The sequence below is a fragment of the Loxodonta africana genome, chromosome 8 (assembly GCF_030014295.1).
Source record: "Loxodonta africana isolate mLoxAfr1 chromosome 8, mLoxAfr1.hap2, whole genome shotgun sequence".
NCBI classification, from domain to species: domain Eukaryota; kingdom Metazoa; phylum Chordata; class Mammalia; order Proboscidea; family Elephantidae; genus Loxodonta; species Loxodonta africana.
In genome coordinates this window covers 56,671,365-56,698,462 of record NC_087349.1, presented here as the reverse complement: position 1 = coordinate 56,698,462, position 27,098 = coordinate 56,671,365, and the positions used below count along the sequence as shown (strand labels likewise).

General features: G+C 38.5%; 1 protein-coding gene across 3 annotated transcripts in view; it reads left to right on the top strand.

The window, feature by feature from the left end:
* ELAPOR2 (endosome-lysosome associated apoptosis and autophagy regulator family member 2) overlaps positions 1–24,767 on the top strand; it is a 185,676-nt gene extending 160,909 nt beyond the window's left edge. Inside the window, exons 19-22 of one of the 3 annotated variants that reach the window (XM_064289935.1) lie at positions 4,642–4,768; positions 10,500–10,678; positions 11,685–11,850; positions 20,392–24,767. In XM_064289935.1, coding sequence (XP_064146005.1) covers positions 4,642–4,768; positions 10,500–10,678; positions 11,685–11,850; positions 20,392–20,451 — 532 coding nt within the window. In that variant the 3' untranslated portion in view covers positions 20,452–24,767. Of the gene's footprint in view, positions 1–4,641; positions 4,769–10,499; positions 10,679–11,684; positions 11,851–12,264; positions 18,127–20,391 lie in introns of those variants that run through there. The other 2 variants (XM_064289937.1, XM_064289936.1) reach the window with 2 other exon arrangements.
* Positions 24,768–27,098: the final 2,331 nt, after the last annotated feature.

Here is a 27,098-nt window from a genome sequence, read left to right as displayed (position 1 = left end):
TTTATAACAAAGGATCAAATTTGGATGTTCCACATCTTACATGATTCATTGGGTTAAAAGAATTGATTTCAACCTAAAATACTTTTAACCTGAGAATATCTTTTAAAAAGTGAAGTCTACCAAGAAAAAAGCTCTGAATCATTGTGGTGTTTTGACACCTAAATGGCAGCATTATAAATTATATCAGTGTCTTCTTTGATTTTTTTTTCTTGCAGTTTCTGTAGTTCTGCCAGTTCTTTACAAAGTATGTGTATTGTTAATAGACTTTTATATTTTTGCAGTGCTTTAAACTTTCTCAAATTGTTCTCTCATTTTATCCTTTATAACTACTGTGTGGAAGAAGTATAGCAGATATTCTACTTTTGACATATTACGAAAATGAGGCCAAGTGAGTTTAAGTCATTTTAGGAAAAACACGTGATCATTTCAAAGTCCAGTCAGAATTATAACCAAAGTATTCTCTCCAGGGCTTTTGGCAAATGTGATTAATTTTATCCTTTTTTAAAATTTGTTGAGTTCTTTTTTCTAAAACTTTAGTATATTTATTCTTTTATTTTCCCTTTATAAGCAGTTTATTTTCTTTAAAACTTCTCTGTGTTGAAAAGATAAAATAGAAAATTATTTGGAAAGGAGAAATTTCAGCAGGAAAGCATATTGGTAATTATTGTTAAATAATTGTAAAAATGTGATTACTTTTGAAGTTACAAATCATTGTTATGCAAATAAGAATTGCGTCCTCAAAGAACCTTCCTAATTGACTATTACTGTATATATGTGTGTGTGTATATATATTTATTGTGGTAAATGTATATGTAACAAAACATTTGCCATTTCAGCATTCTTTACATGTACAATTTAATGACATTGATTTTGTTTATTGTGTTTATTCAAGCATCATCATTATCAGTTTCCGAAATTTTCTATCACCCTTAACAGAAGCTCAGTGTGCCCTGATCAGTGAATCCTCCTCCTCTGTTCCCTCACGCCAGCCCCTGGTAACCACTAGTAAACTTTGATCTCTATACACTTGCCTATTCTAGATATTTTCTGTATGTGGAGTCATACAATATTTGTCCTTGAAATAAGCTTGTGAATATATATGTATATATATACATAGAGAGAGAGAGAGAGCACGCGCATGTGAGCACACAAGAGTGTGTGCTCTTCAGGGCGTGCCCTGGTGGCGTGGTGGTTAAGCACTCAACTGCTAACCAAAAGGTCAGAGGTTTGAACCCACCAGCTGGTCCACAGGAGAAAGAAAGATGGGACAGTCTGCTTCTGTAAAGGTTTACAGCCTTTGAAACCCTCTGGGGCAATTCTACTCTGTCCTGTAGGGTTACTGTGAGTTGGAATTGAATTGATAGCAGTGGGTTTTGGATATATATGTATATATAGACACACACACCTATATGCAATTTTTAGTTGGCTTTACTGATCTGGAAAGTAGAAAGTCGGAGTGGTTTGTTTATGTGGCATGGTCTTCATCTATTGTACTTAGCTTTTTTAAAAACCTGTTTTTGTTTCTTAGTCTGAATATATTCATCACTCCCTTTTCACAAACAGAAATTAAGGCAGAAAAGAGCTAAGTCATTTTTCCAAAGAGTTTCTCCCAATTCACCATTGTGCTTAGCTCTGGGAAATAATACTGGTTCTTTGTTTCTGAAGCATGGTATAAAGAATGTTATGTTTATTTACATCCCATCTGTGTCTACTCTGTCTACATCACATAGACACTTTGAAAAGACAAACATGTCTTTGTTGTTGTTAGGTGCTATTGGGTTGGTTCTGACACATAGTGACCCTGTGTGTAACAGAATGAAACACTGCCCAGTTCTGCGCCAACGTCGCAATTGTTGTTATGCTTGAGCCCATTGTTGCAGCCACTGTGTCAGTCAATCTCCTTGAGGGTCATCCTCTCTTTTGCTGACCCTCTACTAAGCATGATGTTCTTCTCCAGGGACTGATCCCTCCTGGTAACATGTCCAAAGTATGTGAGATAAAGTCTTACCATCCTTGCTTCTAAGGAGCATTCTGGCTGTACTTCCTCCAAGACAGGTTTGTTCGTTCTTCTGGCAGTCCATGGTATATTCAGTATTCCTTCACCAACACCGTAATTCAAAGGCATCAGTTTTGTTCTTTCTTGTTCATTGTCCAATTTTCACATGCATACGAGGTGATTGAAAACTCTATGGCTTGTGTCAAGTGCATGTAGTCCTTAAAGTGACATGTTTGCTTTTTAACACTTTAAGGAGGTCTTTTGCCGCGTATTTGCCCAATGCAATGGGTCATTTGATTTCTTGACTGCTGCTTCCATGGGCATTGCTTGTGTATACAAGTAAAATGAATTCCTTTAAAACCTCAATTTTTTTCTCTGTTTATCATGATGTTGCTTATTGGTCCAGTTGTGAGGATTTTTTGTTTTTTCTATGTTGAGGTGTAATCCATACTGAAGGCTATGATCTTTGATCTTCATCAGTAGGTGTTTCAAGTCCTCTTCACTTACAGCAAGCAAGCTTGTGTCATCTGCATGTTGAAGGTTGTTTAAGAGTCTTTCTCAAATCCCGATGCTCTGTTCTTTTTCATACAGTCCAGCTTCTTGGATTATTTGTTCAGCATACAGATTGAATAAGTATGGTGAAAGGATACAACCCTGACACACACCTTTCTTGACTTTAAACCACACAGTATCCCCTTGTTCTGTTTGAATGGCTGCCTCTTGGTCGAAGTACAGGTTCCTCATGAGCACAATTAAGTATGCTGGAATTCCCATTCTTTGCAATGTCGTCCGTAATTTGTTATGATCCACACAGTCAAATGCCTTTGCATAGTCAATAAAACAGGTAAACATATCACAGCAACACACCAGCTACCATAGTATGACAAACTGACAGACATGTGACATCACTTAACATTAGTCTTTAGATATGTAGATTTTTTTAGTGTTCACATTCTAGGGTGCCTTAGAATGTATTTAGTTAATTAAGAATGTGGAATTTTACTTTGCAGGTAGAATGAAAATATCGTTTTAGACTGAGTATCATCAGAAAGGCATATGAAGTTAAAAATTAAAAAGGGGTTGTTTTTGGATTCTCCCTATTATAGTAAAACTACCTTTTTACTATTAAATGTTCAGGATGTTTGTACTCAGCATTAGCTAAGGCCCAAAGGAGGTTTTCAGGGCAATGTCCTATATTTACATGATTTGACTTAAGGGAGCTGGAATGTGGTAGACAAATTAAGGAAAAATATTCCCTTAGTTTTAATGAATTCATGAACAAACAGCCATTCCCACAAGAATCTTTCCAAATAGCTTCCTGCTTCAGTCAGTAAAGATTCTGTACACAGTAACAGCAGGTTAATTTTGAGCCATGCTGTGTTTGTCCTTAAAATGAGAGCAGCAAGTTGATGTAATGGGCCCACCCACCAGAAAGCAGAGTGTCAACAAGTCTCCATGCAGGCCCTGACTGGTGGTTGGCTCATTGCAACTGTGCCTAAACCCCATCGTCCACAGAATGCTGATGATAACCACCTCTTTTAGAGTCATGCTCAGGCCACAGAAACCCAAGACTGCAAAATCATTTGCATCACTGAGCCCTGTGTTTGCCTGATGGTTAGTTTGTTTTTCCACTTCGGGCAGTTGTCTTGGATTGAATTCTGTCCCCTAAAAATATCTGTCAGCTTGGCTAGGTCATGATTCCTAGTATTGTATGATTGTCTACCATTTTGTCATCTGATGTGATTTCTCTATGTGTTGTAAATCCTATCACCGTGATGTTAATGAGGGGGATTATCGACAGTTATATTGATGAAATCTACAAGATTAGATAGTGTTTTAAGCCAATCTCTTTTGATTTATAAAAGAGAGAAATGAGCAGAGAGACAGGGGGACCTCATACCACCAAGAAAGGAGTGCCAGGAGCAGAGTGCATCCTTTGGACCTGGAGTTCCTGCAGGGAGAAGCTCCTAGACCAGAGAAAGATTGATGACAAGGACCTTCCTCCAGAGCCAACTGAGAGAGAAAGCCTTTCCCTGGAGTTTATGCCCTGAATTTGGACTTGTAGCCTGCCAGACTGTGAGAGAATAAATTTCTCTTTGTTAAAACCATCTACTGTTACAGCAGCACTAGATGACTAAGACAACAATTTTCTTATCATGTCTTTCCCCCACTCTCTAGAGACCATAGTCCTGTACATCATTCTGTCGCTTAAAGCACTTCGCCTAACTACATTACCTGAAGTAGAAATCACAACCGCCTTAACATATATGGCCCTTCACTACCTATCCTGTGTGTATTACGACCTTCACTGCCTTGCTCTTGAAGCTCCAGCAGTAATGACCCACTTGTAATTTCTTTCCCAATCATAATACTATTTCATCCCTCTAACAGGAATACCCTTGCTTTCTTCCCCTCTATTCTGGTTACTCCTGCTGAATATTCTAGACTCATCTTAGATGTCACCTCTACGAAGAAGACTTCCCAGAACATTGTGTGTCATATCTGTTTATATCTCTCTCCTTTAGATTTTTTTTCCACACATGTATCTCCAATATCTCACACAGCGCCCCCCAGTATGCAGTAGGCACTCAGTTGTTGATTGGATTGAGTTGAATGTGTTATAAATGCCGCTGTTGTTGTTTTAGCAAGTGCCCAGCAGGCACCTGTGATGGATGTACATTCTATTTCCTGTGGGAGAGTGCCGAAGCTTGCCCTCTCTGTTCGGAGCATGACTTCCACGAGATTGAGGGAGCCTGTAAGAGAGGATTTCAGGTAAGAGCGCAAACCTACCCATGCGGAAGTGTGTCATTGAAGATATAATTTGTTAACCTGGTGTTGCTTACACCGTAGAAACTCAGGTTCAGAGACATGGCTAAAGGTTATAGGTAGCTGTGACATTAATATGCATTTAAAACGAAGTCTGGTTGTAAACTCCCATATGCTAGGGTAGCTGTGAATGTGTACTGGGACTGGGGAAAATGAATTATGACAAGGGAGTTGTAGGCTATGTTACTTGGTTATTAAATAAATGATGTCAATAAACCAAGATGTTATTTATATAATGGAATTATACGTATAATGAAGATGGGATGGTATAACTGATTCACCACAAGAAGCATGTCTAAAAACTAAAGCATGCTTCCTGAAGATTATGATCTAGAGTAATGAATAATTTTCTTGGGCCAGCCTGTTAGAAAACATATACATACAACCTACCTGAGGCCATACCCTTGAGTTGCAGTGAGGCCACTGGGACAGCTGCCCACTGGAGCGATATCTAAGTAGGTGGGTCCCAGAGGTTGGCTCAAACCAGTAGAGGAGTTATCAAAATGGCTGGGATTGAGAGTGTAACCATAAAGTCAACTCGGAGTCAGGTCCAAAGCGAAAGAAAGAACAAATAGTAAAGCCAGTGACCAGAAGGGTTTCAAGGAAGCTGAAGCCTTGGGAACCAGCAGATCATAAAGGGTAAGAACACAGGCTCTGGAGTCAGAAAGTCTTAAGGCCAATGTCCAGCTGTGCACAGCCTGATGTGTTACCCTGGGCAAGTGATTTTACCAGTCTATGCCTCAGTTTCATCATCTGTAAAATGGGGATAAATACTTCACAAGGGTATTAATATGATTATCACAGAATCTGTCATATAGTAAATGATCAGTAAATGTTAGCTAGTCTTTCCCTTCGCCTCCCCTTTCTCCTTTGTATCCTTCACCTCATCACTATTGTGTTGTTTTGGATATTTCTTACCTGATACACAGAGGAAGTTACCTAACCAGATTAGAAGCCACACAGGTACAGAAACCCTGAACCTGCATTGTTGTAAAAGGTTTGAAGTGGTGGTGACACTTCTCTACCTGCCTTTCAACTAATGCTTCTTAGAAATTGTCCGCCTCACCATTAGAATAAGAGACGTGCTCCCTGCTACCCCAGTTCTGGGGCAATAGAACTGCGGGAGAACAAACTTCTGCATCACTGCCATTTAATTTTTTTTTTAATATTTTATTTTTCTGAATGTAAAAGCAATACAAGCTAATGTGGACAATTTAAGAAACACAGACTGGCAAAAAGAAGACGAAATTCTGAATTTAATCTCACCAGTCAGAAGTAATGATTAAACTTTTTTGCATTTTCATTTGGTCTCTTTTTTTCTCTCGTACACACACACATTCTCTATTTTTCTGTGCAATGTTTTTGTTTGCTTATTTATTTTTTTAATAAAATTGGAATCCTACCCTATATGTCTTTTCAGTTTGATTTTTTCATTTGGAACCCTGTTGTACAGTGGTTAAGAACTTGGCTGCTAACCAAAATGTCAGCACCTTGAATCTACCCAGCCACTTCTTGGAAATCCTACAGGACAATTCTACTCTGTCCTGTAGGGTTTCTATGAGTCAGAAGTGACTCGACGGCAATGGGTTTTGGCTCTGGTTTGTTTGTTTTAGTCTTTTTTAACATGTAATATATCATCAATTTTTTTTGTGTCTTTAAATATTTTTTTTGAGAATATGGTTTTAATTTTTGATATTCTTTTATTTCTATAATTCAGGATTTTTTAATTCCCCTGTTGGAAATTGCAGAAAAAATTGAAAATCTTTTTGTAAATAACTCTGTAATAGAACATCCTTGTTGGAGATTCGTTTATACTCTTAGAGTTTACTACTAAAAAAAAGAGACTAATTGGAACCAGGGAACGGACTTTAAAGTTCTTAATACATATCACTGAACTGCTTTGGTTGTGTCAGTTTGCACTTCTACCAGTAGTGTTTGAGAGAGCCTTTTTAGTGCACCAGCTTTGAGTAGTATCATATGAAAGACAACTTTGCCTGCTTTAGGAACACTTGCTTACCCAAGTACACTGAAGGGACACTACAGAAGTGCAGATGAGTATAAGTCAGTACTGGTGCTGAGAATCCTAGTGGAGAGGGACATCAGAAGATCCGAGATTTTGCTGAGATTCCTGAGAGCTAGAAAGTAAACGGGATAGGACTGATCTGCAGGTCCTCAGGGAGAGGGCAGCAGGCTAGAGCGCTCACAAGAGTCAAGGCGATGGAGCGAGAGCTTTTCTGCCTGGGAAATCTTGAAGGACCTTTGTTAGCAGAATGCAAGGCAGGAGTGTGAGAGGGGAAGAAATCAGGGAACCCCCACCCAGTGCCGGCATACAGGGTACCTGGCAGCAGTGGTGTTCACCCCTGGTGGGGGAGGGGCAGGAAACATAGATAAGTATTGTTTAAATTGGTGTTTTTCAAACTTTAATGACAGTGACCCTATAGTAAGAAATACATTGTACATCAAACCTTTTACACAGACACAAACTCAGACACAAAGAGCATATACCTAGAAATGAAATTGTTTCATGGAACAATACTTTTAAAAAAAATACTGTCTGATAAGTACAAGCATAAAGTTAATGTAAATGTGTTCTTATTAATATTTTAATACAAAATAGGAAAAAAATCCCCAAATAGCACAAAAAATAAAAAAGGAAATGTTTTATTCAATTCATTAAGTGTTGCCTGTAGATAAGTTCATTTCAGCTCAGAGCACGCAGGGAAAATGCTGCTCACACACTGAGCACCCTGTTGAGCTAGTTTCTTTTAACATTTTTAAGTGGGTCAAGGATGAAAATTCTAGTTTCACAAAAATGGTTCCTTACTAATCCTCATAACGATGTAATTTTTCTGCTTTGTAATGGAAATTCTTCTTTACCCTTATTCCTAAATTATGATAAGCTTATTATCTTATGATCACTATTTGGTATAAATAAAAAAGCTAAGCTGTAGTCCTTTCTTTGGGGTTGAATTTTAACTTGAGGGTTTTGAAAAGCTAAATGATATTTTATCCAGATGTTATTTAAAATTTAATATTTGCTGTCTGAAAGTTAATGATTAGAAGGTGAAGACAGTGAAGCCACAGAAATTTCTCTAAGTTTCTTCCGTTCAAACTACCTCCATTAAAAAGCTCTCTTTGGTGTGTGATAAGAGGGTTGGGAATAGATGGTTGCTAGATGGTTCTTTTTAAATATTTATTTTTGCCTGAAGAATAATACCTTTTGGAGCGCTTTGATGTGTTTTACGTGTTGAAATGTATGATTTCTTCCCTACAGCCTGTAGTTCCAAACTTAATTTGAGAAATATAAAAAAATCAGTAAGTGTGCCCTTGTGTTATACTCAGATGTCAATTTTGAAAATATTTACTAAATGAGATTTTCAACTAGAAGCATGTGAAAGTCCTTCCTGAATTCATACCTCTTGCTTAGTATATCCTGTGCAACAACAAGCGAAGTTGGGTATGATGCAGTAAGTGGGTATGGTCACCTCCTGTCTCTAAATAAAACATTTCAAAAGGTCAGCTCTTCAGTGAGCTTAACATAGTGCAAATAACTTCCACTGTGTTTTTCTTCCATTATGTCCATGAATAAGGGTGGATTTCTTTGGATACCAAATATTTATGGTACGAAAAGAAGAAGAAGAAAAAAAGATTGCAAAATATTGCTATGAGTATCTTTTTCTTTTGTAATAATTCCACTGTGTTTTGGTCCTATTTTCTGCTCCACCCTTTGTAATTTTTCACTTTATATTGACTACAGTGTACTTTTGCAATTCTGTAAATTCTGTAAATAATCCAGTTGTGTATGAAGTTAAATTTACGCAACACAGTAAGTCCTCCACATACGGCCAGTATAAACCACAAGAGCTGCCCAACTTGTGATAAAAATACTCTTATCAAATTGGATCTCAAAAATCTATACTAGGTTCCTAGTGTGTATTAAGCATTACTTCTAAGTGTCATGCAGCAGGAAAGATTCGAAGAGATCCTGTGTTATCACTAAGAGGAATGCCATTTAATTTATTCTCAAATTTATTGCACCCCGTTCACACAGTCATCTGAAAGAACACGTTTTTTAGCTGCAGTGTCAGCTGTTTTCTCATTAGCCAATGGTATGTGACTGAATGATGCAGTGAAGCTTTGTAAATAACCGCTAGAGAATGGCTAAGAAATTTTGCCAATAGTGTGATCTTTTTTTTCTTTGGCAGTATTTGAAGAGCTTATTGAAAAGTTAAGCATCTGAGTCTGCAAGTATCTTTTTAAGCTTGAAGTTTTAAAATTCATTTATAAGACTGTCGTTAGACATTAGAGCCCGCCATTTTCATTGAATGTTGCACCTCAGAAGAAACCGTGTAAGCTTTTGCACAGTCTTTTTTTTTTTTTCTTCTCATTAGGATGCAGTTCCAGTGAAGTGAACGTTTATTGACTAGAGTCAACATTTTTATCAGAATTGTCATTGTTTACACTTAGGATGCAGCAGTTGAACTTGAACATGCCTCTGCATTCCTTACCTCATTTTTTTTTCACTTATAAAAGCAATTAATCCATTTTAACAGGAATTCATTTGCACTAAGTTTAATGAAAATGTTACAATTGCCATCTGCTAAAAAAAAAAAAAAAATTCTATCACTAATGTCCCCTCTAAAAAATGTGCTGAAAATTCTTACCTGAAACTTGGTTGAAAATAACTGCAAATTATATTAACATAAAATTAAATGTCATGGTGTTATCCTTCTGTTAGGGTGTTGATCAGAGTGATCATTATACATCAGAAAATTTAATGAGACACAATAAGCAAAAGATTTAATGCCTTCTTATTAGTCAGTGGATATAATCATCATGCAAATTGCTACTGGCTGCTATACATGTTGAAGTATATAAGGAAGCATGCACTGTATTCTCTTTTCTGCTTTGTCTTATTGTATCTATTTTTTAAAAAATTACTGGTTGGAATCTAGTATATCGCAAGTTGCACCTTGCAGTCTGAAAAACTCTGCCGTAAAGAAATTAAGTCACCTACTTTGGGAGGAAAAGAATACCTGGTGTGAATAGTGATGAACCAGAATAATAGCGTTCATATTTTGGTGTGCGGAAGAGGGGTAGAGCCTACTCTCACGCCAGCCACCAAAGCCTGCTGGACATGGTGCTCATACATGACCAGAATTCAGGGTGTACTCTTGTACTCAGGGGAGAAGTCTGTTGGGGAAATGAATCTACATGATGGGTAGGTGACACCCATATCAGCTAACAATGTGAACCAAGCTAGGCTTTCATTCAAAAACTGATTAAGACAGCAGGAATCATCAGAAATTTGAGGAAAATAGCCCAAAAGATGCATCCAGATGGAGTAATTTTTATTCAACCTCCTCAGGATGGAGCAAGCCATTCTGATAGACAACCCATGTCTTTATTTGACTGTGTTGAATTTTAATTCATTATTTCCTTACTTACTGTTTTCTATATCTCTTTCTTCCCTTCTGGGAGCTTCTATTAGGTTTAACGTTGAACTTCCTGGAATAATCCTCTCTGCCTACCAGGAATAAAAAACAAAAAAAGGAATAAAGGGTTGGCAAAATCCTTCCTCCTTCTACATGAGAAATTGACCTTGTAACAGATCTGGCTTTCACAGTTGAATCTGAATCTCATTTTCCATGCTATCTGTGATTTTATTTTTTTAAAGGAAACCTTATACGTATGGAATGAACCTAAATGGTGCATTAAAGGAATTTCTTTGCCTGAGAAAAAGTTGTCAACCTGTGAAACAGTTGACTTTTGGCTAAAAGTAGGAGCAGGCGTGGGAGCTTTTACAGCTGTTTTGCTGGTAGCCTTAACTTGCTATTTCTGGAAAAAGAATCAAAAGTAAGTAACCTCATTGGAATGACCGCATAAGAACTGGGGGCTCTATTTTGTGAAAATTTTAGATTTATCATTACATCCAGAAGATTTCTCAGAGATACATGAACGAACTATAGGAGAGGCCTTTAAAAAAGTGAGCAGAAGGATTTTTATGCTGAATAGAGAGATAATAGAACGTCACAGATCATTGAATTAAACTCATTTATGATGCAGACTAAGAAAAACTGAGGCTACTGTTTACTCAGGTAGATGGAAGCACAGCTGAGATTGCAAGGCAGATTTTCTTTCTCTGTCTGTTGTTCTTTTTATGACATCATGCTGTCTTCTAGACCCACTTATTATTTTTTGATTTTTTGCAGGCATATATTTGCAAGGAAACAGACTCCACCTATAGACAGATATCACATTAGTTACTCCAGGTTTCAGAGAATCTGGAGTTGGATATTCAGTCTAACCTCTGAATGTATATTGATTAGTTATATGATATACATCTTTTAAAATAATTTACATGTCAATAGGGTTGTGAAATTTCAAGATTGTAATATCTAGGGATAATTGTAATATCTAGGATCCTAAGAGTAAATGAATAAATGATATAGATAGTAAAAACCAAATCATTTGCCTGTTTGGTATTTTTATATTTTTTATCTAAAATTTGAAAAACCTTATAGTGAATTAGCTTCCAAATATTCATGAATTAAGGGAACACTTTTAGACCTCAGGGCTTCTCTTTATTTTCAAAAAGTTTTTTATAAGCGGACAATCAATGTAAAATGATGATAGAGTTAACTGTTTTGCACTGCCTCTCTGAAATCCTGGAAAATATTTGCATGTAAATGGTGGATAAATGAATGAACACATAATTTTGCCTATAAAAAAAAAGGTGAGGGGAAATTGTTGGTGGAGCAACTATAAGACAATTTAATGAGCTGGAGTATGGCCATCTAAAATAACCATTAATTTATATTAAAATAAACTGCTATTTATCTATCCTTCAATCACTCCTTAGACTAGAGTACAAATACTCCAAATTAGTAATGACAGCTAACTCAAAAGAATGTGAGCTCCCAGCTGCAGACAGTTGTGCTATCATGGAAGGAGAAGATAATGAAGAGGAAGTTGTGTATTCCAATAAACAATCACTACTGGGAAAACTCAAATCCTTGGCAACAAAGGTAAGAATAGAATTTTTAAACTGCTATTACTGTATATTAATAAATTAGAGCCCATATTAGCCTGATAGTAACATTCATGCAAGTCCTTTGATTTATCATGTCTATATCTCAGTATTTACCCAACAGAAATACTCTTAAAAAAAAAATACTCTTAGAAGTACATAAAGATGTAAATTTAAGAGTATTCATCGCAGTCGACTCAGATGATCCTATCAGCACATAGGATTTGCTTCCCCAGTTTGTGGAAACAAAGAAGGGTGTCTTTAATCTGCCAATCTGTAGTTTCCCAAGTGACAGACCAAACAGCTAGGCCATTGGCAGTAAATAGCTTAAACTGCTGAGAAGTATTGATCAGACCTATGAGAATGACTTTGAGTTCTGCTCACTGACCCAGGCAATCTTATCCATTTTCAGTTATCCACACCTGTGCTGAGAATGAACGGCGATAGCAGCCCAGAGGACACCATTGGGTTTCAGCTTAGCTGAACCATTAGTGAACAGAGGCCCAGGCATTTAAGGGACCTCGATGAATCAAGGGCTCCCTTGGGCCAGTGGCTTTCTTTTAGGTGTGGTTGTTGTTGTTAGGTGCCGTCAAGTTGCTTCCGACTCACAGTGACCCTGTGCACAACAGAATGAAACACTGCCCAGTCCTGAGCCATCTTTACAATTGTTGTTATGCTTGAGCTCATTGTTGCAGCCACTGTGTAAATCCACCTCACTGAAGGTCTTCCTCTTTTCCATTGACCCTGTACTCTGCCAAGCATGATGTCCTTCTCCAGGGACTGATCCCTCCTGACAACAGGTCCAAAGTATGTAACATGCAGTCTCGCCATCCTTGCTTCTAAGGAGCATTCTGGTTGTACTTCTTCCAAGACAGATTTGTTCATTCTTTTGGCAGCCCATGGTATATTCAGTGATCTTCGCCAACAACACAAATCCAAGGAGTCAATTCTTTTTCGGTCTTCCTTATTCATTGTCTGGCTTTCACATGCATATGATGCAATCAAAGATACCATGGCTTGGGTCAGGTGCACCTTGGTCTTCAGGGTGACATCTTTGCTCTTCAACACTTTGAAGAGGTCCTTTGCAGCAGATATACCTCATGCAATGCATCTTTTGATTTGTTGACTGCTGCTTCCATGGCTGTTGACTGTGGATCCAAGTAAAATGAAACAACTTCAATCTTTTCTCCATTTATCATAATGTTGCTCATTGGTCCATTTGTGAGGATTTTTTTTTCTTTGTGATGAGGTGCAATCCATACTGAAGGCTGTGGTCTTTGATCTTCATTAGTAAGTGCTTCAAGTCCTCTTCACTTTCAGCAAGCATTTAGGTGTGGAGTAGAGGATAAAGCTTGCTCCAAAGGGTAAGATGCCACTTTTTCATGAGAAGCTGAGATGCCACTGGGAAAAGGCCAGCTGCATTCTTAAATATGCCATTTTAATTTGACAAGTGTGTTTTTGGGCCCTTCCTACCTTGTTGACTCACCACAAATGGGAGCAGGCCATAGAATCACAAGATCTGCCTGGAAAAGGCATTCCGTTTTGACATGAGCCCAGCAACAAGATAATAGCAGCTTTCAAGAGGGGTGTACTTGGCATCGTGTCGGGGAGGTAATGAAGCCAAAACCCTGAAGGGTGCCTCTGGTGGGAGGCTGCTTCCCTTTGCCAGAGCACCTAATTGACAGAATCATCAGTCACAGAGAATTGTTACCACAGGGCAGACTTGAGGCTGATCACCTGATGGGCAAGGAAGTCCTCCTGCCCAGTAGAGAATGGACAATACCCAGTGCACCATTCAGGCAGTTGTCTTTGAACCCGCTTTCCTGTACTTAACCTGCAACCATCTCCCTAATTCCTCTTCATTACCAGGAATAAAGTGTAGGACATTTATTACTTAGATGATAATACAACATGTTTACACTGATTCCCATGGATTTCTCTCAGATCTTACTAATCAGTATGTAAGACCCTACTCCTTTCCTTTCCAGAAAGCCATGTCTCTGTCAATTTCCCATCTCTTTCAATTTCCCATCTTTGTCATTAAGGCTGTGGAATTTTACCTTGTTTGCTAATTAACAATTTAGCCTGCCACAGTTTTCATGGACATTTTTGAAGACATGACACTCCTAGGTTAGAGACAAAACACAATTTAGCACCCACAGCAATAGCAGTAGCCCAAGTATCAGCATTTGCTTTGATTCCTCAAGCCCCAATTTTAAACCGGACTAAGTGAAAAGGACCAGGTGACACTTGTACATACAGTGGGTTGCATTATAGGAAAGGAAGGCTTAGCTTGGTGTTACTGATTAAATTGTGCCCCCCAAGAATACGTGTTGCAGATCCCTCTATGCCTGTGGTTATAATCCCATTTGGGAATGAATTGTCTTTGTTATGTTAATGAGACAGGATTATCGTAGGGTGTATGTTGAGTCAATCTCTTTTGAGGCATAAAAGAGATTAAACAAGCAAACTAGGAAGCAGAGGTGGGGAAAGAGAAATGCCAAGCCACGTGAAGATCACTCAGGAGCAGAAGCTGAGAAGAGACAAGGACCTTCCTCCGGGGCCAACAGAGAGAGAAAGCCTTTCCCTGGAGCCGGCAGCCTGAAGTCAGACTTCTAGCCTCCTAAACTGTGAGAAAATAAATTTCCTTTTGTTAAAGCTATCCACTTGTGGTACTTGTTATAGTAGCACTAGATAACTAAGACACTTGGGGATCCTGAATCTTTTATAATAGGCAGTAAGCATGTCTGTGATTTACTCCAGAGAGAGACACTATCTCTATCTTCCGAGGCTTTTTTTTTTTTAATACAAATGTCTTTGAGAAGATTACTAGCCTGTAACTAACTAACCCGTTGCCGTCAAGTCGATTCCGACTCATAGTGACCCTATAGGACAGAGTAGAACTACTTCATAGGGTTTCCAGGGAGCACCTGGTGGATTCAAACTGCTGACCTTTTGGTTAGCTGCTGTAGCTCTTAACCACTAGGCCACCAGCATTTCCTAGAACAAAGAACATTCAGTGATTTTATCAGAAGACATGAAAATACAAGAGACCCATTATCTCCCAAGAGGGATTTACTTCTCTTAATTTTGGAAACTCTGGTGGTGTACTGGTTAAGTCTACAGCTGCTAACCAAAAGGTCAGCAGTTTGAATCCAGCAGGCACTCCTTGGAAACTCTATGGGACAGATCTACTCTCTTAATTCCATGAATTTCCATTTATATAAGGACATTATTGTAGTAGTGAGGGAAGTGCTTAGGCAGTAGGGAAGATTTTTTAAGAGAAAATGACCACTAAACTGAATCTTAAAGAATAAGTGGGAATTATTCAGAGGGAGAGAGTATGTCAAAATATCACAAAAACTTTTAAAAGCTAGAAATAGAACTACCATACGATCCAGCAATCCCACTCATTGGAATATATCCTAGAGAAATAAGAGCCTTTACATGAACAGATATATGCACACCCATGTTTATTGCAGCACTGTTTACAATAGCAAAAACATGGAAGCAACCAAGGTGCTCATCAATAGATGAATGGATAAATAAAGTATGGTATAGTTAGAATACTATGCATCAATAAAGAACGGTGAGGAATCTGTGAAACATTTCATAACATGGAGGAACCTGGAAGGCATTATGCTGAGTGAAATTAGTTGCAAAAGGACAAATATTGTATAAGACCACTATTATAAGAACTTGAGAAGTAGTTTAATCTGAGAAGAAAATATTCTTTTGTGGTTATGAGAAGGGGAGGGAGGGAGGGTGAGAGAGGGGTATTCACTGATTAGATAGTAGATAAGAACTACTTTAGGTGAGGGGAAAGACAGCACACAGTACAAGGGAGGTCAGCACAATTGGACTAAACCAAAAGCAAAGAAGTTTCCTAAATAAACTGAATGCTTCGAAGGCCAGCATAGCAGGGGCAGGGGTCTGGGGACCATAGTTTCAGGGGACATCTAAGTCAATTGACATAATAAAATCTATTAACAAAACATTCTGCATCCCACTTTGAAGAGTGGCGTCTGGGGTCTTAAACGCTAGCAAGCAGCCATCTGAGATGCATCAATTAGTCTCAACCCACCTGGATCAAAGGAGAATGAAGAACACCAAGGACACAAGGTGATTATAAGCCCAAGAGACAGAAAGGGCCACATGAACCAGCGACTACATCATCCTGAGACCAGAAGACTAGATGGTGCCCGGCTACAACTGATGACTGCCCCGACAGGGAACACAATAGAGAACCCCTGAGGGAGCAGGAGAACAGTGGGATGCAGACCCCAAATTCTCATAAGACCAGACTTAATGGTCTGACTGAGACTGGAAGGACCCTCATGGTCATGGCCCCCAGACCTTCTGTTGGCCCAGGACAGGAACCATTCCCGAAGCCAACTCTTCAGACATGGATTGGACTGGACAGTGGGTTGGAGAGGGGTGCTGGTGAGGAGTGAGCTTCTTGGATCAGGTGGACACTTGAGACTATGTTGGCATCTCCTGCCTGGAGGGGAGATGAGAGGGTAGAGGGGGTTAGAAGCTGGCGAAAAGGACACGAAAAGAGAGAGTAAAGGGAGAGAGCCAGGTGTCTCATTAGGGAGAGAGTAATTGGGAGTGTGTAGCAAGGTGTATATGGGTTTTTGTGTGAGAGACTGACTTGATTTGTAAACTTTCACTTAAAGCACAATAAAAATTATTAAAAAAAATTACAAAAATTTTTAAGTGTTCCTCATATGACACTTCCTCCTGTGCATTATTTTATAGCCAGAGAATTAAATTGAAAAGGTTCTCTATAACAATCACAGGAGACAAGAAAGAGAATAGAGTTTTTCCTCCCTGAGAAGGTTCAGGGTAGCACATTTTGTTTTGAAGAGCAATTTTCGTCTGTATAATTTTTTTTTTAATTTTTTTAAAATGAAATTTAGAAATATTACAGAAAAGTTGAAAGAACTGTATAGTACGAACAGCCATATACCCACCACCTAAATTTGCTATATTTTGATTTATTAAATATCTCTCCATCTATCCATACTTCTGTTCATTTATCAATCCATCTTTTTTATTTATTGCATTTCAAAATAAGTTGCAGACTTCAATGCATTTCGCTCCTAAATATTTTGGGATACATGTCATTGATGAAAATGAAATATCTTAAGGTTTTTAAGGTAAAATTTTTGAGTAGAGTAAAATGTACAGATCACAAGCATACCATATGAGAGGTTTTGAGAAATGTATACACCTGCGTAATGCAAAATCCTATCAAGAGATAGAATATTAGTATTAACCTCTGAAAGTTCCCTCATGTCCTTTTGTGTACAATTAGTCCTCATCCCCATCCCCCAAAAAGCTATTGCAAAGATTTTTTTAAACCATAAATTAGTGTTGCCTGTTAGAGCCCCAGATAATTACAATCATACAGAATGTAGTACTTTGGGTAAGGTTTCTTTTACATCTACCTTGTTGTATTAATCCGTAGTTGATTTCCTTTTATTGCTGAGTACTTTAGTATACTGTTTTATAAATACATCAGAATTTGTTTAACCATTGTTTTGTTGGTTGATGACAGTGCTGTTTCCAATGTTTGTCTGTTTATGCATGTTTCTTGGAGCAAAGAAGTTTGTAAGATTTTTAACTGTTGTGTCATACAAAGTTTGCTTATTTTATATATCCTAATCTGTGCTGTAAACATATGCTGTAAACATAAAGTATTTGGTATTTCCCTAATACTGCACTGGGGTTATGGGGCTTTATTTATGTATATATATATTTTTTTCATTGATTCTGGGCTCACCAATTTGTTTCTTTTATATTTTCAGATGTTTCTTTCATCTGTTCATTCCATAGTCACCTAGTACTGTGTGTTAATCATTTTGCCAGGTTTTGGGTATCTGTCCAGTAGAAAACAGTCCCTTATCTCAAGGAGTATCTAGTTCGTTGCGTAAATCAATCAATCAATCTCTCTGACACACACACACACACACACAAGTGAGGACAATGAATAGGGTTGCTTGAAGCGAAGAGGAGAGGGAGTGTGGTAGGGTGCATAGTGACAAGAAAAGGAGAAGCTTCTGGTAGAAGTTGGCGTGTAAGTAGTTTCTTGAATTTAGAGCTTGAAGGGACAATCTTGTGTGGCATCCTTATTTAATGTATCAGTAAACTGAAACCTAGAGAGATTCACTTACTTGTCCAAGGGGTGTTTAGATAGGAATTAGAAGCCACATCTCTTGAGTTACTACCCAGTATTTTTCCTTCTGTGATGTAGTGTTTCAGTACCTTTTTATAACCGTTGATTGAGAACCTACCATTAGCCGGGCACTGGGTCATGTCTTAGAATTTAAAAATGAATGTGATGCAGCTCCTGCCATCAGGAAACCCCCAGTCAGTTAGTGGAGCTAACAGTATATATGAACAGCCCACCATATCAGCAACAGGAGCAAAATCCCATGTTTGCATTGAGGACATGGTGACTAAAACACATGAACCCAGCATGATTTTATAAAGGGCTTTCAGTATTTCACTTTAAATTTTATCTTGAGGATAACCAGCAGTTCTGCCTTCCCCCTCCAGAGAAATGTTGAATCAAATCTTCTTAAAGGAAAAAAAAAACAAACCTACTGCCAAAGGGAAGGTGACAGTAAATCTCAGATTCCTTTTCTAGTTCACGACCAGTAACCTAGAGCACTTTCCTGTAATATAGTGTGATCTCCTTGTAGGCAGACATTTTGTTGTACACATTTTTGTATCTCTAAAGTCTAGTCCCATTCCTGGAGCACTGTGGGTACTTAATAAGTATTTGAATTATAAATGGTTATAAAAAAAAAAAAAAGTTAGGCAGATTAACATGAGAGTTCAGGCAAGTTCTTATCTGGACCAGTCAGCTAGAGTGCTGAGGAGATCTGCACTCTGCTGTCCCATGGGCTTGTCATCTCAGCAGAGGCAGGTGAAAACTGATATGTTGGTGTACTTGCTGTGATTTTCTTCTACAGTCCTGTCCCTCTAGCCCTAAATCCAGCCTAATGTCTTGGAGCTCTCCACTCAAATGAGTGAAAACACAAAAGCAAACTTATTGTTCGTGACAGTCACTAAATGTCAACTTCCTATTATTTTCTCATTTCACTCCTCTAACTTAGACACACACTCACGCGTACCTAGGACTGGTCTCTCCTGTATTTCCTTTATTTTATATATAAAAAGATTATAATTCTATTTCTCTTCATCTTTATTTCCCTCAGTAGCACCCATCATATTCCAGCAGCCTTCACAAAGGTTTAACTCACTCTACCAATTAAAATGTTGAGGGAAATCGTACCTCTAATTTCTCTTTTTCCCCATTAAAAGAGAATATTTTAATAGATTACATTTTGAATTATTATCTAACAAATATCAGCACTAATATATTTGAGTATATATTTAAAATTTTGATTTATTTTCTAAGATGGCTTGTTTAATATCTTTCATAGGCATGTTGTCACTCTGTGCCATCAAGTCGATTCTGACTCACAGTGACCCTATAGGACAGAGTAGAACTGCCCCATAGGGTTTCCTAGGCTGTAATCTTTACGACGCAGTGGTTCAGTGCTCAGCTGCTAACTAAAAGATCAGTGAGATCACTATGAGTCAGAATCAACTTGACGGCAACAGGTTTGGTTATTGGTTTTAATCTTTGTGGAAGTGGACTGTCACATCTTTCTCCTGTGGAGCTGCTGGGGGGTTCTAACCGCAGACCTTTCAGTTAGCGCCTAAGCACTTAGACATTGTGTGACCAGGGTTCCCTGATTAGGCATGTATCCAGAAGTTTTTCCTAAAACGTATCAGTGAACCCAAATGATCTTCTGTCTCATTTGTGTTATTTATTTGTGCTGTCCGTATTCTTTTATTCAGACTATGTTTTCTTGAGAATATTTAGTTTCTGTCAGTTCTGTTTTGTTCACTCTTAGCATAGCAGGTTCATCTATTTCAGCACCAAGTTCGAGTGTCCCCTAAGAAGGGTCTCAGTGGTTTATTCCCAGGAATCACAGCTACATCTGTCTTCTGTTGTACATGCAGTCCTTGGGTTATGAATGAGATCCATTCCTAATGGTGCCTTTAAGTTTTTAAGTCAGATTTGTGGGTAAGTCGGGTCAGGTGCATACAGTGCAAAAGGCTTCAAGCCTTTTCAGTGATTTTAAAAGCTGCACGTGCAGCAAGTGAAGGTGATCGTGGTGAAGAATTTGTTGCAAGTAGGGGTTGGTTCAGTCGTTTCAAAGTGAGGGCAGATGTACGTAACGTTGAAGAGCACGTAGGAGTTGTCAGTATCTTGTAATCATGTGTTTACTTCTATTTTGGGTTTGTCTGTCTTATCTCCTGGACATCAAAAGCACCCTTCAGGGTAGGCATCCTATCTGTTTTATATCTGCCACCCGTCTTCAAATGTAAAATTCTAATTACAAGTGACAGGCACATAGATTAAAATAGCTTCTGGAACTTTTCTTCTCGACATTTAAGATCCTAAAATCTTATTGAAATTTTGGTGAGTTTATTTAATTTATTTTTTTCCTTATAGGAAAAAGAAGACCATTTTGAATCTGTTCAATTGAAATCCTCAAGATCTCCAAATATATGAAGAGACAGTGCTTAGCTTTCAGACTAATGAACAAAGAAACCTGCTTTCTAGTTTTACAGGACCACAGTTTAGAACCTGGCACCTGTCCTGGCACCTGTCATGTTGGTGATCCCCTAAAGGAGGACCAAGCCGCTGTAAATGGAAGGAGATTGAAATGGTTGATTGCCTTATCACACAGTCAAGTACCTTGCCAAAAAAAGGAAAGCAAATGGTTTGGGTCTCAACTGAAGATGAAGCTCAACTCAGGAAGAGATTTATCTGTATATAAACATAACTGAAAACCAGTTTAAACTCACCCACCAGTGCACTGCTGATGCATGCCATATAATTAATGGGTACCTTTTATTCTTTATAATGTGTCTAGAAAAAGTGCGCTTTGGAGGGCAGATATGAGCATATGCATTGTGATCCTACTGATGTCTTTTCTTTATATCTTGGGAAAATTTTGAAAATTTCTTTTAAGGTATAGTTATTTTCCCCATAGACCTTAAAACATCTTTTGTATTAATAATGGTGAGCAAGGAAGACAATAAATTTTTCATTTTTCCATAGGGTATCCTCTCTTGATTTCAGAAATCTGTTATTAGTAATTTTTTTTAGGAAGAGTCTGCATGTGCCTGGGTTACCCAAATTTATAATCTTGAAATTCCATCCTTGTGGGAACTGGTGAGAAGGGCTTGACTGAAGGAGTTGAAGGAACCAAAAAAAAAAAAAGACAAGAAGAAACCTTGCCTGTCCATTCATACAAACAATCTGGTACTATCGTAGATGTCAAGTGGCTTAAAACAGTTTATGTAGTGCTTGAAATATAATTTAAAATAAGTCGGATGGCTTGTTCATCAAATCATTTTCCTAGGAAATGGAATGGCTTTGTAAGTACAGATAATTGTAAAAAGGCATTGGATAGTTTTGTGGCCTCCAGAAAAATGGAAGTGGGACATTTATCCCGCTTCAAACATCATTTTCAAAGATTATATGGTTATTTTTCTTCTACAAGACTTTAAGGATTATGACTTTCTTTGAAGTTTTTTTTTTTTTTTTCTTTAAGCCAATAAAGTAAGAATTCAGTTTTGGAAAATTACATATAACTGTATTTATAATCAGAATGTAGTTGTACCATTAGCAGTTAATGAAGTAAGTGTTGTTCTTATTCAAAAGTGATCCAAATAATTGTGATATTTCCTGTGATGGATTACTACTATTGGCACCATTTAGACATTTATTGAAAGAGGTTTGAATGAAGTTGGATCTGAACAATTTTGTGTAAGGAGTAATTGTTTTAGATCTGGAAAGGGAACTTTCCTGGCCATCAATGATCTAAGGTGCTCTGGTTTATTTCTAAAACACAATAATCTTTATAGATCTTAATCCAGATTTTCAAAAGGACTGGTAATTGGCAGAGAGAGGCAGAGTATATGGGCAAGGTTTGTTGAATATTTTGCTCCAAGTGCTTCAATGAGGTATGACTTGTAACTTTCAACTCCCCAAGTGATGTCTTATTTTCGTGGAAAATGGGAAAAAAAGAAATAATTGCATTTGTTTGGCTGGTGTATGAAACACTGGACCATTCTGTTATTGAATGAATGTTTGTTTTGTGTACATCTCTATTGTTGCATACATGAGTATAGGTTTAGGTTGCCATTATTTTATTGTTTGTTGTGGGAGGGCCTCACTTAGCATAAACATTTTTTTGGATTTAATTTTTTTCAGTCTTTTTATAAAGAAGAAATTATTTTAGCATTGCTGCTTTCTATCCTGCCAGCAGAGCACTGATGAGCCTTTCCATATTTGATAAAAATTTAAACAGAAGAAGGAAAATGCATTTGAAATGCACTGTTTCAGAGGAACCCTGGCAAAATTGTACAAGACTGGACAGTCAGGAAGTTTCTACCTAGTCACTTGTCACTTCTATTTTCATCTTCAACTGTGATCAACATGTATGTTCCAAGCCATAGAGATAATTGGGATTTGCTCCCAAGTAGCTTCTTTCTTCTTCTTCTGTCACTGGACTAAAATCTCTGACATGTCAAAAATGCCTTAAATTTTAATGAACTCTCTGAAAATGTAGTTGATATTGAAGAATTTATTTCTAATTTTAGGTATTAAATAGATTTGTCAGCTCACTCCCATCTTTGGAAAGGAGCTGCACTTTTTCTTTTGGATCCTAGTGGTCTGTCATTTTATTCCAAGTGCTGACAAAGTATGACAGAAAGAATATTGTGAAGAGAATATTTAGACCAGTGCTGGCTATAAAATTCACTTTAGTTTTATGTCTGGCCTTTATAAAACTCAGTGGAAGTTTGAAAGGCATAAACAGATTAATCACTTTCCTACAACTTTTAATTGATATTAGTTGTTTCTTTTTTCCCCCTAAGTGGTAGAAGAGGTGGCCGTTTGTTATTTTTCCTAAAAGGCACAGTTTTGATGCCTTAAATACTTCATTAAGTAAACTCTTGCCTATAACATCTCTTAGCACTCTGTCAAAATATATTTAAATCAGTTTTCCATTGGATGAGAACATGTCTTCTTATGGATAAATTATATCATGCCACTTAAAAATGTTGAGTAATATGTGTTCACTTGATTAAAAAGACTGAATGTTATTATTGTTGACTAATCCCTTTGATTACTACTAATCAAGTCCTTTCTAGGATTAAAAATATTTCATAGTATTTTTGTGTAGACTTTTGTCATTATTTTCTTGCCAAGGAGAAAAGGTGGTTTAAATCAATAATACAGAAGAATTGCTTGGGTCCAGTCATTTACTAAGAGGGGTCTTTAGGTCCCCAGGTGGTGGCTCATGATTGACTGTGTTTCGTTGAAGCCAGCCTGTCATTTGACTTCTGTCAATAGAGCTAGTTCCTGTGGCTCATAATCATTCCTAGTGGGAGGCTAATGTGCAAATAATTTCTCTCTTCCTCATAAAAATAAGTTTCCTGGAAGTTGGGTTGGACAGATGACTCCATTGGCTTAGTTGTCAATGTATTCCTCACGTTTATTTTTTGACACTAACGATGCGTTTATTCTTCAGAGGACCGGAAATACCGTCACATCTATTTTATACTAACCATGAATATTGTTCCAGGTTTACAGGCCAAAGTCCTAAATTAAAGTTGCCGCAAAGAAAAGTCCTCAAGGAGAGTAAACTTAACAACATCTGAATTATCCCTTGGAAGCTGTCTTAGTTATCTAGTGCTGCTATAACAAATACCACAAGTCAATGGCTTTCTTCAACAAACAGAAATTAATTTTCTCACAGTTTGTTGTTGTTGTTAGGTGCCATCAAGTCGGTTCCGACTCATAACGACCATATGCACAATGGAACGAAACACTGTCCGGTCCTGAGCCATCCTTACAGTCGTTGTTATGCTTGAGCTCATTTTTGCAACCACTGTGTCAATCCACCTTGCCGAAGGTCTTCCTCTTTTCCGCTGACCCTGTACTCTGCCAAGCATGAAGTCCTTCTCCAGGGACTGATCCTTCCTGACAACATGTCCAAAGTATGTAACATGCAGTCTCGCCATCCTTGCTTCTAAGGAGCATTCTGGTTGTACTTCTTCCAAGACGGATTTGTTCATTCTTTTGGCAGTCCATGGTATATTCAGTGATCTTCACCAACAACACAAATCCAAGGAGTCAATTCTTTTTCGGTCTTCCTTATTCATTGTCCAGCTTTCACATGCATATGATGCGATTGAAGATACCATGGCTTGGGTCAGGTGCACCTTGGTCTTCAGGGTGACATCTTTGCTCTTCAACACTTTGAAGAGGTCCTTTGCAGCAGATTTACCCAATGCAATGCGTCTTTTGATTTCTTGACTGCTGCTTCCATGGCTGTTGATTGTGGATGCAAGTAAAATGAAATCCTTGACAACTTCAATCTTTTCTTCGTTTATCATGATGTAGCTCACTGGTCCAGTTGTGAGGATTTTTGTTTTCTCTGTGTTGAGGTGCGATCCATACTGAAGGCTGTGGTCTTTGATCTTCATTAGTAAGTGCTTCAAGCCTTCTTCACTTTCAGCAAGCAAGGTTGTGTCATCTGCATAACGTAGGTTGTTAAATGAGTCTTCCTCCAATCCTGATGTCCCGTTCTTCTTCATATAGTCCAGCTTCTCAGATTATTTGTTCAGCATACAGATTGAATAGGTGTGGTGAAAGAATACAACCCTGACGCACACCTTTCCAGACTTTAAGCCAATCAGTATCCCCTTGTTCTGTCGGAACAACTGCCTCTTGATCTATGTAAAGGTTCCTCATAAGCACAATTAAGTGCTCTGGAATTCCCATTCTTTGCAATGTTATCCATAATTTGTTATGATCCACACAGTCAAATGCCTTTGCATAGTCAATAAAACACAGGTAAATATCCTTCTGGTATTCTCTGCTTTCAGCCAGGATCCACCTGACATCAGCAATGATATCCCTGGTTCCACATCCTCTTCTGAAACCAGCCTGAATTTCTGGCAGTTCCCTGTCGATATACTGCTGCAGACATTTTTGAATGATCTTCAGCAACATTTTGCTTGCGTGTGATATTAATGATACTGTTCTATAATTTCCACATTCGGTTGGATCATCTTTCTTGGGAATAGGCATAAATATGGATCTCTTCCAGTCAATTGGCCAGGAACCTGTCTTCCATATTTCTTGGCATAGATGAGTGAGCACCTCTAGCGCTGCATCTGTTTGTTGAAACATCTCAATTAATATTCCCTCAATTCCTGGAGCCTTGTTTTTCGCCAATGCCTTCAGAGCAGCTTGGACTTCTTGCTCCAGTACCATCGGTTCCTGATCATATGCCACCTCTTGAAATGGTTGAACGTCAACTAATTCTTATTGGTCTAAAGACTATGTATTCCTTCCATGTTCTTTTGGTGCTTCCTGTGTCATTTAATATTTTCCCCATGGAATCCTTCACTATTGCAACTTGAGGCTTGAATTTTTTCTTCAGTTCACAGTTTAGGAGGCTAGAAATCTGAATTCAGGGCACCAGCTTTAGGGAAAGGCTTTCTCTCTTAATTCTAGAGGAAGGTCCTTGCTCTTCTAAGCTTCTGATCCTGTGCAGTCACCGTATGGCTTGGCATCTCTATTATCCCTTCTTGGTTTTCCCTTGATTGTTTAATCTCTGTATATCTCAAAAGAGATTGATTCAAGGTACACCCTACACTAATCCTGCCTCATTAACATAACAAACACAACCCATTCCCAAATGGGATTATAACCACAGGCATAGAGGTCAGGATTTACAACACATATTTGGGGGGGACACAATTCAATAAATAATGTTCTATCTTTTGGCCTCTCAAAGGGTACATGTAAAACACATCCACCCCATCACATCATTCCAAAACTCTTAAATTAGCCCCAAGTGCAAAATCGCATCTTCTGAATCATCTAAATCAAATATGGGTGAGACTTTAGGCGTATTCTATCCTGGGGCAAAATTCCTCTTCATCTGTGAACCTGTGAAATTTAGACTACAAGTTATCTGTTTCAAAAGTACAATGGTGGAACAGGCACAAAGTAGACATTTCTATCACAAATGGGAGAAATTGGAGGCAAAGAAGGGATAATGGGCATGAAGCAAGTCTAAAACACAGCAGAACAATTCACATTAGCTCTCAAGGCTTGAAAATAATCTTCCATTCTCTGGACATATGGCTCCATCCTTCAGATTCTGGGTGTTCGCCATGCCCTCTCGATTCTGGGTGGAGGCCCTTCAGCCCTGGGCTCCAGCTTTGCCTTCCAGGCCCATGGGATGGCAACTCTGCTCCCTTGGTGTTGGGCAGCCCTATTCCCCTAGTGCATCTGAGTGGTGATCCCACCCCTTTTGCCCTGGCAGGCCCCATTCTTCTGCCTCTTGTGCATGGCAGCACTGCCTCCTGAACCTTGGGTAGTGACCCCATCCCCCTGGCATACCTTAATGGCAGCCACACACTCCGAATCCAAGTTAATGAAGATCCTAGGAGGCTGTGTTCCCACCCTTTGAGATCCAGGAGACCTTGGTCTCACCCAGTAAAATGGAGAAGGCCCCTCTTCTCATGCTCCATCCAACAGTTCTAATGATCTCCAAGCTGTTCCAAGATGGCTCTTTTCTTGGAGGACAGTGTTTGTAGCTCCTTTGACCTGTTGCCTGCATTTAGGATTCCAAGAGGCAGACGGTTTTCTTTCATCCTGTGTCTGATCCCTTCAGTCAAGCTGATGTGTTTTCTATTGTGGCCGTTGGTTTGATCTAACAGTCACAGGCTTAATCTCTTTAATAAAAGATTGTGTAGCTGTTCAGCTTTGCCTTTCAAACCCACTGAGACTGCAACTCTGCTTGCTTGGCTTTGTGTAGCCCCATTCTCCTGCTACATGTGAATGGTGACCCCACCCTCACGGCCCTGGCAGGCCCCATTTTTCTGCCCCTTGGGCATGGCAGCCCTGCCCCATCAGTTTTGGGCAGTGGTCCTCTCCTCTTGCCCAAACTAAATGATAGCCCCACACTCCAGAAGTGAGTTGGTGAAGATTTGTCTCTTGAAACCTAGGGGGCTGTGGCCTGACCCTTTGAAACCTAGCATGCCATGGTTCTACCCTTTGAAATCGAGGCAACCTTGTTTCCCATGCTCCTTCTATCAGTTCTGCTGATCTCTAAGTTGCTCCAGGGA